Below are 15,797 nucleotides of genomic sequence, written 5' to 3' on the forward strand. Positions count from 1 at the left end.
TCACAAAACAACTTGTCAGACCATCCCATAGGCCTCTCCTTTAAGAAACACTGATTTAACCTAAATTTGAGACACCAGCAAAAGAAGAAATAAAGATAGACTTTTCTATTCCAAAGAAAAACGATTTTATTCACACAAATATGCAACCGAAGGGTTTAAAGTACCAGTAAGTACATCGCAACAGCTGGTGTACTTGTGCGTACAAATGCACAACCCCACAGCTTTATCGATTGCATTCTCACCTGGAATCGATTTTTGTAATTTTTTCAAGACTTACACACACCCTGATACCGTCGGTATCTACATATCAAATTTGAGCGCAATACGATGGAGGATGCCCGAGAGCCTAGAAGACACACACAGACAGACAGACAGAACAGATTTTATATTATATATATATATAAATAGATAATCCCTTTTTTTTTTTGTTATATGATTATGGTAGGTAATAAATAGATCAGTCGATTTATTTTATAATGGTTTAATAAACATAATTGACATTCTTTTAACTTTTTCATTGCTTTTTTTTTTTTTACTTAAAAGAGAAAAGTAATCATTTAGGCCATTTTGGACACCTGGTTTGTATACTACACACATCTTAGCAAATAGAATCATATAACGTAATGACAAGTAATTCAGACATTACCTCTGTGCACTGACAACTGTCCATGTTCAACCACTTATTTCAAAATGTAACATTTATACAGTGAAAACACTTGTCTTCTTGAGAAAGTTTGTTCTACCTGAAGTAGCTGACCATAAACTAGTTTTGGCTAGTTTCAGAAAATTGGCCATATGTTTGCAACATTTCTTATGTAGTTTAATGACCTATGTTATGCTATAATAGTGAGACAGAAAATGCATTGTCACTTCTTATAACATTTGTCGTAATACAAATGAGTCAGAGTTACTCTTATGACATCAATAGTGATACAGGTAAGTCAATGTTATTAGCTATGTCACAACATTAGTAGTGATATAAAGTGATAAATGAGCCTGACTGTCAAGAATATAGAAGCTGTAGTACAAGTACAAATAGATGAGAATGATCAATAAAAAAAAAAGCAATTTAAAAAGTAAAAGTTATGGAGCAATGTAATCAATTTGGATCTTTTTATACACCCTTCCCCTTTCTTATCTCTACAAAGGACTTAAATGTGTCCGTTCAAAGAGTTCAGTGCCCTAAATGTTATAAAGAAATCACAGCTGCACTCATATGATGCATCTTCAGATTTCATTTCAGAGAATCTTTATATTACTTTAGTGGTACTCCAACAGAATGCTTACCAATTGCAAGCTGGTCATAAAAGACTGCTTGGGAAATGTGGTTTTTTGCACTTAAGCCTGATTGCCATGACCCAACAAAATTGATAACTCACAAGTAATGTCAATATAAAACTGATTTTTCAGGGAGGTAAGACTTCTATATTGAGTATCATGTCCTACCACTTGATCTTCCAGATTTTATACATAAACAAGTGGAAACTATCTAATGATTTTATCTGCCTATAATATAGTGTCCAGGGGTCAGCACAATGCAATAATGAAGTTAGTATATATGCATACATATATACAAGTGCATATTTTTTACTGGGGTATATTGGTGAATGATGTAAACATCAGTAAGAAAACCAATATATTGGTACATTTAAACAAAAATATCTTGTCCTATTTGTTCTGCCCATGTTACACAAATGTTCCTTTGTTATTCTCCCTATTGTAAATCAAATGAGCTAGTAATTGATCTGTTAGTAACTTGTAACCAACACATCTATTATTAACAAAATACAATAGAAAATAGACTAAGTCTCCATAGAATAGAATTTAATCTCACAGATGTTTCCATTTGACAAAAGATTAGTTATTGGTTCTGGTTGAGCAAAAACCCAGTACCGATTAATTTTAAGTAGTTCACTCATCCATGATACAAAATAAATATTTCTAAAGATAAATGACATGATTGAGGCTACCATACTGATATAGCATCAAGTGCACAATTGTATTCAGTAAGAGTGAACAAGTAAAATAGTTAATGCAGACAAAAGGCTTTCTACATGGTCACTCAATTTGTAATTTATAAGGAAATCTGCTAACTGAAATCAACCATTGCACCCTTGTTCTTGGGGATTTCCCCCATCTTTTTCCTTTCATTTTGTATATAACCAAAAATAAGAGAAGTAGTGTCCATAGCTTTTGTAAGTCCTTCCAGACTGTTATGTTGAACTCCTAGAAGTTAAAATCTGTAGAATGAGCATCAACTGGGGCTCCTGGGGTTGTTGCTCAAGGAAGGAAGAATTGAGTAGTGTTTAATAGAGAGTCGTTTAGTCGAGATATACAACATGGAAAGGAAGAAGTAGATTAAGTGAACTTGGATATTTGTGGATCAATAACAACAAAAAAACCCGAAGGAAGACATAAGCCATTTACGGGACACTGGTAATTTTTATTTCCTTATTCTCTTTAATTCTGAGAGAGGGGTAGAAAAGGGGTAGGAGGGAGAGGGGAGAAAGGGAGAGGGGGAGAAAGGGAGAGAGAAGTGGATGACTGAATCAAACATAAAAACGAGATTGGGAAACTATTATACAGACCACCATAGAAAAGCAGATGTTAAATTAATGACTATGGTAATATTATTATTAGTTTACTATATTATATAGATCTTATAAAACCAATATTCTGTTGAAGTTTTTTTTTTACTATGCCCCAAAATTTCTTCTTCTCTGGAGCAACATACTGCTGTGATTGTCACATTTCGTACATGATAGAGAGTATAGTGTGGTCCCAGACCAGACTCAAAGATCACTCCCAAATATTTGATTGACTACCCTCGGGGTTCTTTTCATGTCGAGCTGACAGGAGCTACTCGGCAACAAAACCATAAGAACAAAGACCACACAGCATAAACTGACATGTGGATAAGTGTACAAAAATATTGCTAAAAACACCATAATGTACACTTCAGTAAATTAGATTGCAAAATTATTTGAAACGTACAAATTCTATTTTATCAAATTTATTTGATAAAAATGAATTTAGACAAAACATTTTAAAGTTTAATGAGATTTGATGAAGTGGAAAAGATTAAATTAATAATACAATTGTAATAAAAACACAAAACTGATTTAGATTGCTCTTTTTGTAGAAGCTATCTAGTTATCAGGTGAACTAATTTTGACTGCAGATAAACTATTGATTAAATAATAACAATACTTAGAACTTATAAAGACTGATGAGCCCTTTCTCAAAATAAAATCTATTGAGTTACAGAATGTAACAAACCTAAAAATATGTTCAAGAAAACCTAAAAGTCAACATTGCAATGACAGAAATGCTAACTACCAACAAAGAGCACAAAATCTTAGAACCATCCAGGAAACGGCCTGGCTCATTATGTAGGGGCCCAATAAGTACAAAAAAGATGAAATGAAATCTCAAGTAAACTGGAAGTGTAACATGAATTATAATATGATAGAGATACAGAAGTTGTTTAGCTCAAGGTGCACCCTTATGGAGTATGATCAAAAAAAGTTTGGGCCATAACCATCCCATACTTTTTGAGATATAATGCATCTAGGACGACATTATTCTTGACAAACAAAACCTTTCTCCTAAGACCGTAAAGAAATTTGAGAGATGTGACTGCTATTTCTAGCAGGTCTTTGATTGCATAGTAGCTCGTGTGGTTAGCAGTGTAAATGACAAAGTCTATGAACTGTTCCTGTAATTCACTAGACAGTTTTTTTTTAACAAAGTGATCAAAATAGTGCAAAAGAGAGATGCAAGAGAAACACATCTCCTAGAGTACAGAAGAGATGGAAGTTCAGGGAAATGTTACTTATCTAGGGATGACCTAGATAGATAGATAGATAGATAGATAGATAGATAGATAGATAGATTGATATCGCAAATTATTCTCTCTGGATGCAAAAAGTAAACTTTTTGTAGCATATGTAAGATGTGTTGAATATCTGAGATTTGCAGAGGCTAAATTGAAAGGTGAGAATTATTTGTTGTATCTGTAATGTTAAACTACATGAAAAGCAAAGCACATATGAACTGAGAAAGTAGCTGGAGATTTAAGATATACACTAGTTGATGTATAAAATATGTGCAAAGAATGTGATGCTACATTGTGGGTAGTGGATTAGAGGGAGTGTAGAAGAACTGCAGAAGCTGGAGAGAAATGAGGTATGATATGTTATACATGCAATCATTTCTCTCAAAGATAGGACATATTAATCAAGGGTGTGGCAGAGTGTAAAAGACGTCAGCTGATGTATACAGGAGAGATGACTAAATTGGTATGGACATGTGATCTAAATAGCTGATGAGTGCTGGGTAATAAACTGATGTGCTGTTGGTGAATGCTATCTGTGAAAGAAAAGACCAAAGATGTTAAAAAAAATAAAAAGGGGGTGAATTCAGATCTCAGGAACTAGGTCTCACAAGAGATTGCACAAATCTAGTGGTGATATGCTTTGTAGGACACCTGTCCAGCTCACTTGGCATAGAAAAGTTGATATTAAATGGTAGACTGAATAAACCATTAAAATCTTATAAAGAAGGCAAGGAAGCTGTAATAGATTGGCGATAATAAGCATGACAAATGATGGCTAGAGAAAGTATAAAAAGAGAAAGCCTTAGAGAATGACAGGTAGTCAGTAATTTACTGATTAGTCTTGTTCTGGTAAATATCAACTGGATCTTTTGCCAAGGATAGAACTAGGTTATGAAGATAGTCCCAGATAGTATTTGTTAATCAATTATGAAGAGCTAACATCAACAGATTTAAACTTTTAGGAATACAAAGACATAAAGGAAGTGAGCCAACTATGAACAGGTGTGGACAGAAGAGTTATAAGAATAAGGTAAATTGGAGGATGGCTTTTAAACTTGATAAGCAATTTGTAAGATTAATAAAGAACAATTTCATTATTAAAAATAAAAATTATTCTATGTAAAAGGTATATTTGATGTGAATTTATTAAGCATTTGATATATTCAATTTTCTGAAAAATGGGATACAGTAAATATATTTAGAAAAGCTTGCATACTACAATCTTTCAAATGGAATGTTTTCATCTAATCCCCAAAACATCAAAGATTAACCATCTGTGGAATGATCTCATTCAATGAACTTGCTTTTGCTAGCCAATCATTCCGGAATTAATTCAGAAATAGCAGTTGTGTTAGTATGGTCAAGTGAATTGAACAGATCATTCATAGTTGTTAAACAAATAATTTATAAAAATATCTCCAGTTGAGAAGAATGGAAAAAAATTTTTTTAAAGCGCCAAAATAGATCTGGATGAAAATAACCCCAAAAGATCTAGAGAAACTGACGATAATAACTAATGATACTTAACAACTGACAAAAGACCAGCAATATTTTGTTGGTTGTTCAATATTGTTAATAATTATCTTGGGTACCTAAGTACCCAAGATAACAGTAAAAGTTCTTATTGGTTATGTAGCAAGTATGTAACATCTAAGTAAGTATTATTATAGATACTAGCAGAAAGACCGCCTTCCAGGTGGTTTTCAGCTAGCTTCTTGATAATATTTTCACATTTGATTCCCATTTCTAATAATCTTTATATTTTACGTCTAATTATTTCTTGTATAATAGTTCTCACTTGCTTAGTAAATATATTGCTTTCATTATTTTATCAGTCATAATCTCTTTTTTTTAAACAAACATCACAGTAGTTCAACAACAGGGGGAGAAGCACTTTGTCAAGTTTTACCTTTCCCTCAAAGCAACATAGAGCAGCCCATCTCTAAGTTTTGCAGGGTGTGTGTGTGTATTTGAGAGAGAGAGAGAGAATATTGCAAACAATGAATGAAATAAACATGAAATTAAAAAAAGCATATAAACAAAAGGGCATTACTACAGATGTACATGCCGACTTTGTTGCCTCATAACATCCAGAAAAATGGATACTTTTTAACAAAATGTTCTATAAATACTGCTTAGATGTTGTGGCTTCAGAGTATATAAGGATTTGTGGAAAAGAATTTTTGCAAGGAGGTAGAGATTTCTATTATAAAGAAATTTGAGGGGAAAATTTTTTCAAGGACTTCCCCCAATTTTTTTAAACAACAGCCTTTGAAATGATGGGATGGGGGGCATTTTTGCATGAAAATATTTTGAAAACTCTTTTCTTTACAACCCACTCCCTCATCATCCCACTGTGGACCTATTTTGGCCAATTGTTTTTTTGCGCTTCAAAACCATGGGAAGAGCATTTTCAGTAAGAAAAAAAAAGAAAGTTAATCTTTTCAGAGAGAAAAGTGATTTAAAGGCAATTTGGCTGTTTCTAGCACATCCAAAGATGACCCTCCTTGTTTCTTTATGACTCTTACATGTGTTAATGCTTTTCAATATTTTTTTCCCCATAAATGTCATAAAAAAAGAAAATTTGAGAAATGAATTTTTTGCAACCCCACTCCCTGCCAACTGTTTCTGTTTAGAAATTAAAATACTGGAGAGCCTGAGGTCATTGCTGGTATTTATCCAGTGATTAAAAAAATTACAGAGAGGTATTTGCATAGCAACTGACTTATCGTGAGACGAAATGAAAACAATTGTAAACCATTCAAGAACACAAATACCGTTAGTTTCACTTCAACATTAAAACTTCATTTGTGTCAAAATATTTTCGTTGCTTTGAAAACCTTTGTGAAAAACTTCACAAAAATGCAGCATGAAATTTTGTCAGTGAATAGCACACACACACATGCATGTGCACATGTATTGGTGTGTGTGTGTGTACATATCACTGTTGAAGTTATGTTTGGAAACTGTGAATAAGTGCAAGTTTTGAGTACTTGTCGGCAACTTTGTTTTTTTTCTCGTCTTCTAATAGTAATTACCCAACTTTCTAGGCTCTTTTCACAAATTATACATTCGAAATTATACAGGTATTTAAAAAATTTCCATTCAATAAATGTTTTTACATTATATATACATTAATAGCAAATTGAAATTTAAAAGAGAAAGTGAGAGACTTTGCAAATGAAAATGGAACATCCCGCAATGAATATTTAAATTTGTGAGAAATTGGAGTTTAAAAAATTCAATAAACTTGAGAAATCGAAATTTCTTAGAACATGAATTTATAAAAATATTTCCAGACGGTCAACCCTTTAATAATTGCTTTCTTTTAGTACTTTTGGTAATTGTTACATACCTAATTAATAAGCAAACTACTGCCTAGAAGTTCCTTTTCAGATTCTGAGAGTTTAGATTTCCATATCATGCTGAGACTTTTTTAAGTACTACACAAACTTTGCTGATATACAGCCTAACATCTGCCGGTATAGATTCAAAGAATTTACTGGTATTATTGAGATCCTAGAACAATGAGGTAATTGCATCTTAAAAGTACATCAGTTGTAACTGATAAATTACATCTTTCTAAATGTTAACAAATCTTCCAAACTGTGAAGTGTGGAAGACATAGTCAAGACAACAATTTCTCAGGAGCTCCTTCTGATCATCAAATCATGTCCATTAAAGTTTGTCTTAAGTCTATATGCCAACATGCTCATTATCAACAGCAATTTATACATTGACCAACAAAGAGGATATACACCAGTGGTTCTCAACCCTTTTATTTAAATGAGTTTTCCCACAGACCCCTTTTAATATGCTTATCCTTGTGTGTGTGTGTGTGTGTGTGTGTGCATACATATGAAATTTCGAATTTACTTCACAGACCCCCCAGTATTACCTTTGCAGACTACCAGGAGTCCGCAGACACCAGTTGGGAACCACTGATATACACGATCAATACATCATTAAAGTCAGTCGCAGATCTGAGACACTTGAAACAGAAAATGGAATCAACTCTGCTAAAATTACTACCTATGATAATTTTGTTATGCTACACCATACTACATCTACATGACGCATTCCTCTCACACCAAAGATCAAGAAGAGCATCTTGTATAGTCACTGACAAATATGAAAATATCAAGGAAACAGCCCATCTCAAGAACATGAACCTCTCAGAAAGAACCTACAGTAAACTTGAAAAAACATGGAAAGAACTCACTGATACATATAAACTGGAGCATCTCATTACACACATTTTTAGCATAGAAAAAAATGCTCCTGAAATCAGTAGCTGTAAAAAGACAAATAAGGCTAAGTTAAAAGCCTCAGGCCAACATGATCACCTTAACCAAGAGCAGGACATTTCTTAGTATATAGAAAATCTTCTTGGAAAACATCAACTCGCTATCGATAAGTCTGTAGAAACTATCATAAACTAGAAGCTGAATATCAAAGTGAGTAACTTCACAGAGTTGTAATAATAGATGTTTATAGTAATTAAAATAAGGAAGAGTATCCAACAGTAAAAGATGTATGACCCAATAAGTAATATGTAAATAATCAAACTTGTTGAATTAGCAAGCATTGCTATCCTGTGACAATCTAAAAGGTACAGAAAATGTTTCCATATAATAGGAAACCATTTGCTTAGGATCTAAACTATGTGCTACCTCATTTAGAACTGATTTTAAATAGTTTTAATACATAGTGGTACTACGAGAAGAGTTAGCAGTGTCTATTGTTGTTAGAACTTATTTTGTGAAGTCTTTTGTCTTTTACCATTTCTTCCAAATTTGTTCTAAGAACCTTCAACTGTTCACATTTGAGCTTTATCTGACTTGTCTTCAGTTGGAAGCTATTTGTCACAACACATGCAAAAGTGGTTCGATTACCCACACTCATACTCATGTTACATTAATATGTTCACTGTCACCTGTAACCATGTTCACACTTATGCAGCTGTTACCACTAAGGACACTTCCTTAACCTTCAGCAGGATTGTCATGCACATACCACCTAGACACATGTCAAATCTGCATTACCATTATGACAAAGACCTTGGAAACATTCTTAAATAGGGACAAAATCTTTACTTCAAAAGCATACAGATACTGCACATGTTAGGGAGACAATCTTCTTTAGCTTCTGAAGTTCTGACAACACAAAACCCCCTCAAAGTCACTACAAATGCCAGGCCTCACAATGACTGATATTCATAAAAGCAAAAACTGCTGATATTAATATCCTAGAGAGATTCAAAACAAGTTAGCTAGAAAGCTCTCACTCACCAACACACTTCCTCTAGTCTACATGTCTACTCCCTTTGCCTTGCATTCTACACAAGTAGCTGCTCCTTACAACTAGCTAGCAGCATACCATCACCTAATACTCCTCTTGAAACAGCATTTCCTCTCCAAAGCCCTGCAATAGTGATAATGTTCGATCCTTCCTCTCAAGAAGGTCAATCCTCTGAAATTTGTATGTTTTTCCTGCAGACATTACTTGAAGCCGTTCAAAGTGAACATCATCTGCAACAATTTAATCAGTCTTACAGGGTAATCAAAGGTTATAGGCATCACCCCCTTCTTCCTGACTAAAGCCATAAAAATGTGTAACAAATGAAGGATAATAAAAATGCACGATTTCTTATAAAAAGAGTTGAAATAGAAGAGGGAGAACAGCTGACAGTACTTTAATGTAATGGCTGATATACAATAGTTCAACACAAAAAAAGTGAAAATATACAAAGAAACAAAAATGCATGAAAAACAGAAGGCTTGGGATATCCAACATCTGTGACATTAGTCACTTTAGTTTGAAATATTGTGATGAAGGTTAAAAGATTTTACAAAAAAAAAAGAATTCTACAAAGAAACACTTTGATAATCAAATGACAAGTTATTGGTTTTTATCAGTCTTTTGTGAGTATAGCAAAGTATACATAGTATAAATAACCTCAAGTTAATATACCAGTCAAATGGTAGAGGATAGCTGTTTTGCTTTTAGGCCAGGTCCAACTGAACTGACCTTTGATCAAAAGTGCTCCAATCATGACAACATCATCCTCCTCTAGATACAATATCAAAGATTACATTATTTAATGTATCCCTTTCAATTTGGAATAAGTATGGTGTAATTTAAGGGAGATTTGACTGCCATTTTTAGCAACAACAACAATATAGATGTTTCCTCATAGGCTTGTGGCACATATTGATAAAATGAATAGTAGTCTTCTCAGAGCAAATTGCTGTGCAGATAAGAAGCCTGCTTTGAAACCATGTGGTAATAGGCTGCTTGGATGCTTATCGTGTCTTTTTTTTCGTGTGTATGTGTGTGCACGTGCATATGTGTTTGTGTCATTTTGTCCTGACTGTGCTAATTGTAAACATCACTGTCAAACAAATGGTGCCATTCATCTGCAATCTTCTGTGACGATATGTCAGGCCATTGTACTGTTGTGTTTAAAGGACAAATAGAAGTATTACCTTACTTGGAAATAGGTAAAGATCAGCCAATGGGAACATGTTAGGCAGTAAATTCTGCCCCAACAAATTTCATTTGACCCATGCAAACATCGAAATGTATATCTTAAAACAATGAGATAATTGGAATATTCGACATGATCCAAGCTAATAAATACATTTCAACATTAGGTAAACAATATACTTATATAAGATATTTATTATATAAATCAATTGACATCATGACCAACTCCAACTGAATTGGTTGCAGTACAAATGACATTTAATAAGATTCATTGAAACTTAGGCTAAAGATAAACTTTTAAACCAAACTAGTGTCTTACATAACTAACCTGGCTGCATAACTTTTTTTCTTCACTATTTGACTTACGACCATCTTTTCTTATCTTTTTCTTGTCCCATGACATACCTATTTACCTTCCATGTCACTTGTTTTGTACTTAGGTGCACATATGATATTGTTTGTGTATGATTGAAGTTACATCTCAAAGTAAGTAGCTCCTCCTGTATTTATATATATGGATGGTTTGATACATGTACATTAACTCTCAAGCCTATATTTGTTGTCATTTTTCCAACTCATAACCTTGTTTCTGTTCTTCATTTATGTCTCTCCGCACCCCTTATGCTGGACTTCTAACCCTACTTAGGAGGAACACCCATGAACTCTCTAATACAGATGGTATCATGGCCAGCCATAATACATGGTTTGAGCTGTTTTGAATTAGTGTTATGGGCTCATAGATGCCACACAAAAAGCACCTAAGCCAGTGCTGCATAAAAGCACTTAGTACAATCTGTAAAGTGGTTGGTGTTAAGAAGGGCATCCAGCTATGGAAACCACGCCAACATGGAAAACATGTTAAATGATGATGGAAAGAGAGAGAGGATATATACAATCAGTGACCAGGTTTAGCATCATCATCTGGTGTTGGGGTGCTTTTAGTAGAATACATGGTCACAATCATTTGAGCCAGATCTCTGGTCTAAGGAAAACTTCTGCCCTTCCCACCACCAGAATCTAAAAATGCTTGTGTGCTGTCTTTCATCTTATAACTAAACTATAAAAAGTTTATAAATATAATAATAATTTTAAATTTTGGCACAAGAAGGGGGTTAATCATATTGACCATAGTGCTGAACTGGTACATATTTTATAAACCCCAGGATGAAAGGCAAAGTTAATTTTGGTGAAATTTGAGTTCAGAATTTCAAGAGCCACAAGAAATTTCACTAAGCATTTTGTTCAACATGCTAATAATTCTGCTAGTAGTTCAACACGTTTCGGGGGGGGGGGGGGGCACATTTTTTCTCCAGTAGGGGGAAAAAAATTTTGCATGTGTGTACATACTTCTCCATTTATGAATAATTAATTCCATTCTATGACCTTTAACACCTCAAATAATTGATTACCCTAAGCTAATCTACTACATGTAATGACATTTCTGTACAATACAACACCATACTATTAGCCACAAAACAATCCTATTTTAAATATAGCTTTAGTTCCATAATCTTTGATCAACTATTCCAAATTCTTGACTTTGTAGTTGCCAAAGTATCAGATTCTGACAAGACCATATCAAAAGCTCATAATGATCAGTCCTAACCAACACAAACAGCCAATTTCCCCATGTAACAGTTGTTTCATGCATGGACAACTAGAGAGTCAGTTATAATAAAATTCCAATTGTAAAATAGATTTTTCTTATTGACTAAATCAACTGACAGTAGCCCACATATCTAAAAGCATTACCAAAATATGTATTCTTGCTGCAGTGATGGATATTGCATTAGCCTCACTCTAGCTACTACCTGTTGATTTATTTAGTAAATACAAATTTAGATTAGTCCTACTTATTTCAAGACTCCTGAGCCTATATATACACCTGCTGCCATTCATACTTATTTTGCTACATCTGCATTATTGTCTACTAGTTCCCACCTCATGCTGAAGTCACTCATCCATTTTTCATCTCTTGCAAGCAAAATCTGTATCTATGATGCTTCTTATTCTTAGTTCAAAGCAGTTAAGATTACATCAATTCCTTCGGCATTCCATTTCTTGCTAAACACATTTGGTACATACATATGCCCCATATTGCTAACCTTTTATATAGGTTCATTTTTTATTAAACCTTTTCTGCTGTACTGAATCAATATAGCAAATTACAAAGATGTTTAATTTGTCAGCTAAAAAGATAACAGGTAATTAAAGTAGATGTACTTACTCAAAACTTTGTGCCTAATTATTAATCTTTTTATACAAAAGACTGCGGGGATGGGGTCGATACACTTTTAATATGATGGTATTTTAAATAGAGAGGAGTTAAGTTCAATCTATTTTTCAAATAATCTCCAAAATATGTTTCTGAAGTGTTACATTTAATGTAGAACAAAGGCGCGCGAGTAGAGTTAAAAGAATTAAAACAAGAAACAATACATAAAATTTCCCACCAGATTGCCCAATGTCTAACAGACAAATCAAGTATTAGAGACAGAACCTTCAACACCCACGGAAACCTCCAAGTTTTATTAGTTTTTATGTCAAATCTCTGAATGTAGTCAAATATTTTATAAGATTCGTTTACACACACACATATTTGAAACATCTGTGAAGGATGCTTGTCAATTTTTAATTAATAAATAATAATTTATTAATTACATCTCTATTTTCTTATCTTATTATAATAAATATATATAAATCACGGTTTATATAGTTACCTTGCAGTTGAGTATTAACTGTAATATTCAACATTCTTTGTATAGGCAACTAATCAGTATTTTAATAGGATTTTGCTATCCCTGAATGAGGTTTGTAACCTTTATTTGTACTTATATATATATAGTAGAGATTTTTTACCAACATAATGTAGCAGTCCTGATTAGGAAGAATGTAACTTATTTAGCCCCAGGAAATATCGTCTCCAGCTGGAGAGAAAACATTTACTTGCTAACATTGTCAGGGAGCGGATGCAGTTGAGCTCAATAACAAATATCTGTTGAATTCTTTCTACGCTAGACCTACAAACAGTTTTATTGGAGCAATGAAAAATACTCTTTCGCTGTTTCGATACTGCGGAACTGATGTTCTCGTGTTACTTGACTAAATTTCAAGTGTTCCTCTTAAACATACACGATAAATCGGGGGGGGGGGGGGAAAAACCATGAACTGTTCTTTCCAGCATGTGAAAAGTTAACGCTCAAATGAGGAGTAAAGTGCATTAGTAACTCCATCCAAAAGAATTAAGAAGGGGAGCAGGTAGAGAAATCTTGATATATATGAAAAGAACTGCAGAGGAGGAATAGAACACAAGAAAATATTTATTACGAAAATAGGTTCCTAGAGTCGAAATAAATGTGTCAAATGGCAATGTAGCTACTTGTGCAATGATAATAGTATCGTATAAATTCACGGTATCCTTAGAGATATATCTCAGAAAATTTCTGACATTGTAGGCTATTGTAAATGATAAAACAGGGATTCTTACATATTCAAACAATAGGACTGGATATGGTCCTAGATTTGTATAAGAGAGACCGGTTAGCTTGGAATTTTAGTGATTGGGTGTTAACTGTAAGAAATGAATTTTCTAAGTAACTACATGGAGGGAGACACTAAAAGAAAACAGGACGAATACAACTGATTTTAAAGTTTGATTCATTGAATCTACAAAAACTAAAACTTGGCTACAAGTTTTAACAAAAAGTCTGCTCAAGTGACGTTCTTAACAAAACACAACGGATGGCAAAGAGATATCTCCTGGTAAAGGATTCCCTGTTGCAACGTGGACATTCAACATTCTAAGATAATAAAATTCGAAAAAGAGATGGGTAGCCCAATCTAGCTGATGGGCTGATGATTTCTAACGCAACTCTACACATTTTGAAGGAGAGATGTACTTTAAGCGATCGGTATATAACTTGTACTTATTTTCTCCACTCAAAAGGGCTATTAATAAAAACAGGTAGATCGAGAATGTAAACTTAAGAATATATAGAGAAAACAAAATTAGAATATACTAATTACTAAATGACAAGAAAACCAAGGCGAATTAGGAGAGTTTTCTTTTAAATATCCAACATATAGAGTTGGTGGACACGCATATGTCCAATTCCGTTAACTAGGAAATGGAACTCACATATTCGTAGTAAATTGATGTAAATTTAATATCAAGATTACAGGTCGCTAATTACACAGAAGTATTCATCTAAAGAATTCTAGAGAAACGTTTTCAAAGTTACTACACATCACTTACAATTTCATCCCCAAAATATGAATAGGGACATATGGAACACTCCTCAGAAGTGTATATACTTCTAAACGGAGCCTAAATATCCTTCACGAAGCGGGGGTGATTCGTTGGCAATGTAAAAGTGATGGGCGGTGAATATTGATAAGAAGAATTATCATCATCACTATCAGACGTATACAAGTCAACGAGGAAGCTCCTAAGTGGTCACAAAACCTGCTAGAAATGGCAGCCATATCTCCCTCCAATTGAATCCTTATCACCATGAGAAAGGGACCAACTGGATAATGTGACGTATGGAAGGACGGGATACTCATAACTCGCTTGCTTTTCATTATATGTTTGCTCACTTGGACTGATTTGGGATTAAACAATAATACAAAACAAACAGTAATGTTTTGGCCAGAATGTGTGTTATATTAAAACACAAACTACTTATGTAGCTTGCAGCGCGTAAAGATATCAGATTCAAAAGGACAGCTCTAAATGACGGGATTGGAACAGCTTCAAATAGTTGGTCAAAAACTATGACGGTAACAACTGTTGTATTAACTCATTAACAAGGAGAACTAAAGTGACACATCACAATGTAAATATGTTCAAAATTGGAAAATGCTAAATCAATGAGGAAGAAGATTAATGTGTAAATACTTATATAATGATTGAGAATATATGATGCAGTAAGTCGTGTTGTAGATGACAGGAAAAAGAAGCTAAAGTGTGTTAAAGTTGATAGTTGAGGAGGTAAAAGTTGATAAATAACAAGAAAGTGTCATTGAAAGATGCCACACTCACCAGGTCCACCACATCCTCAGCTTTATCCATTAATTCCTGCTGTCGCGGCATGTTGAGGATAAAACTGTAGCGGTCCTGACAGCCAGATAGAGGTTGAGTTATATGACAGACCTCTCTACAGTTGTGACAGTAGTATGAGAAAGAAAGATGAAGTGGAGAGGAGGGTGTAGTCAGCAGTAATTGAGAGTAGCTGGAGAGGTTTCATAAAGCCACGTCTTCCAGCATGGATGACAACAGGAAATTATACCTATTTATTTCCCCTTCAACAACCCGGCAACTTTAACAAGTAGCTCAGTTTAATGAACTGTATATCTTTTCATCTTCCTAACCACATACATTTTATCTTCTTAACTACATATTAAAATTAAAATATTTTGGTGTCATTTCTAAATTGTAATTCATTTTTCTTATTGTTGTTTTACTAAA

General features: G+C 33.7%; 1 protein-coding gene across 1 annotated transcript in view; it reads right to left on the reverse strand.

The window, feature by feature from the left end:
- LOC115230478 (surfeit locus protein 4) overlaps positions 1–15,792 on the reverse strand; it is a 28,638-nt gene extending 12,846 nt beyond the window's left edge. The window contains exon 1 of the mRNA XM_029800648.2: positions 15,372–15,792. Within this exon, the coding sequence (XP_029656508.1) occupies positions 15,372–15,422 (51 nt within the window). The 5' untranslated portion in view covers positions 15,423–15,792. The remainder of the gene's footprint in view (positions 1–15,371) is intronic.
- Positions 15,793–15,797: the final 5 nt, after the last annotated feature.

This window comes from Octopus sinensis, linkage group LG2 (assembly GCF_006345805.1).
Source record: "Octopus sinensis linkage group LG2, ASM634580v1, whole genome shotgun sequence".
NCBI classification, from domain to species: Eukaryota; Metazoa; Mollusca; class Cephalopoda; order Octopoda; family Octopodidae; genus Octopus; species Octopus sinensis.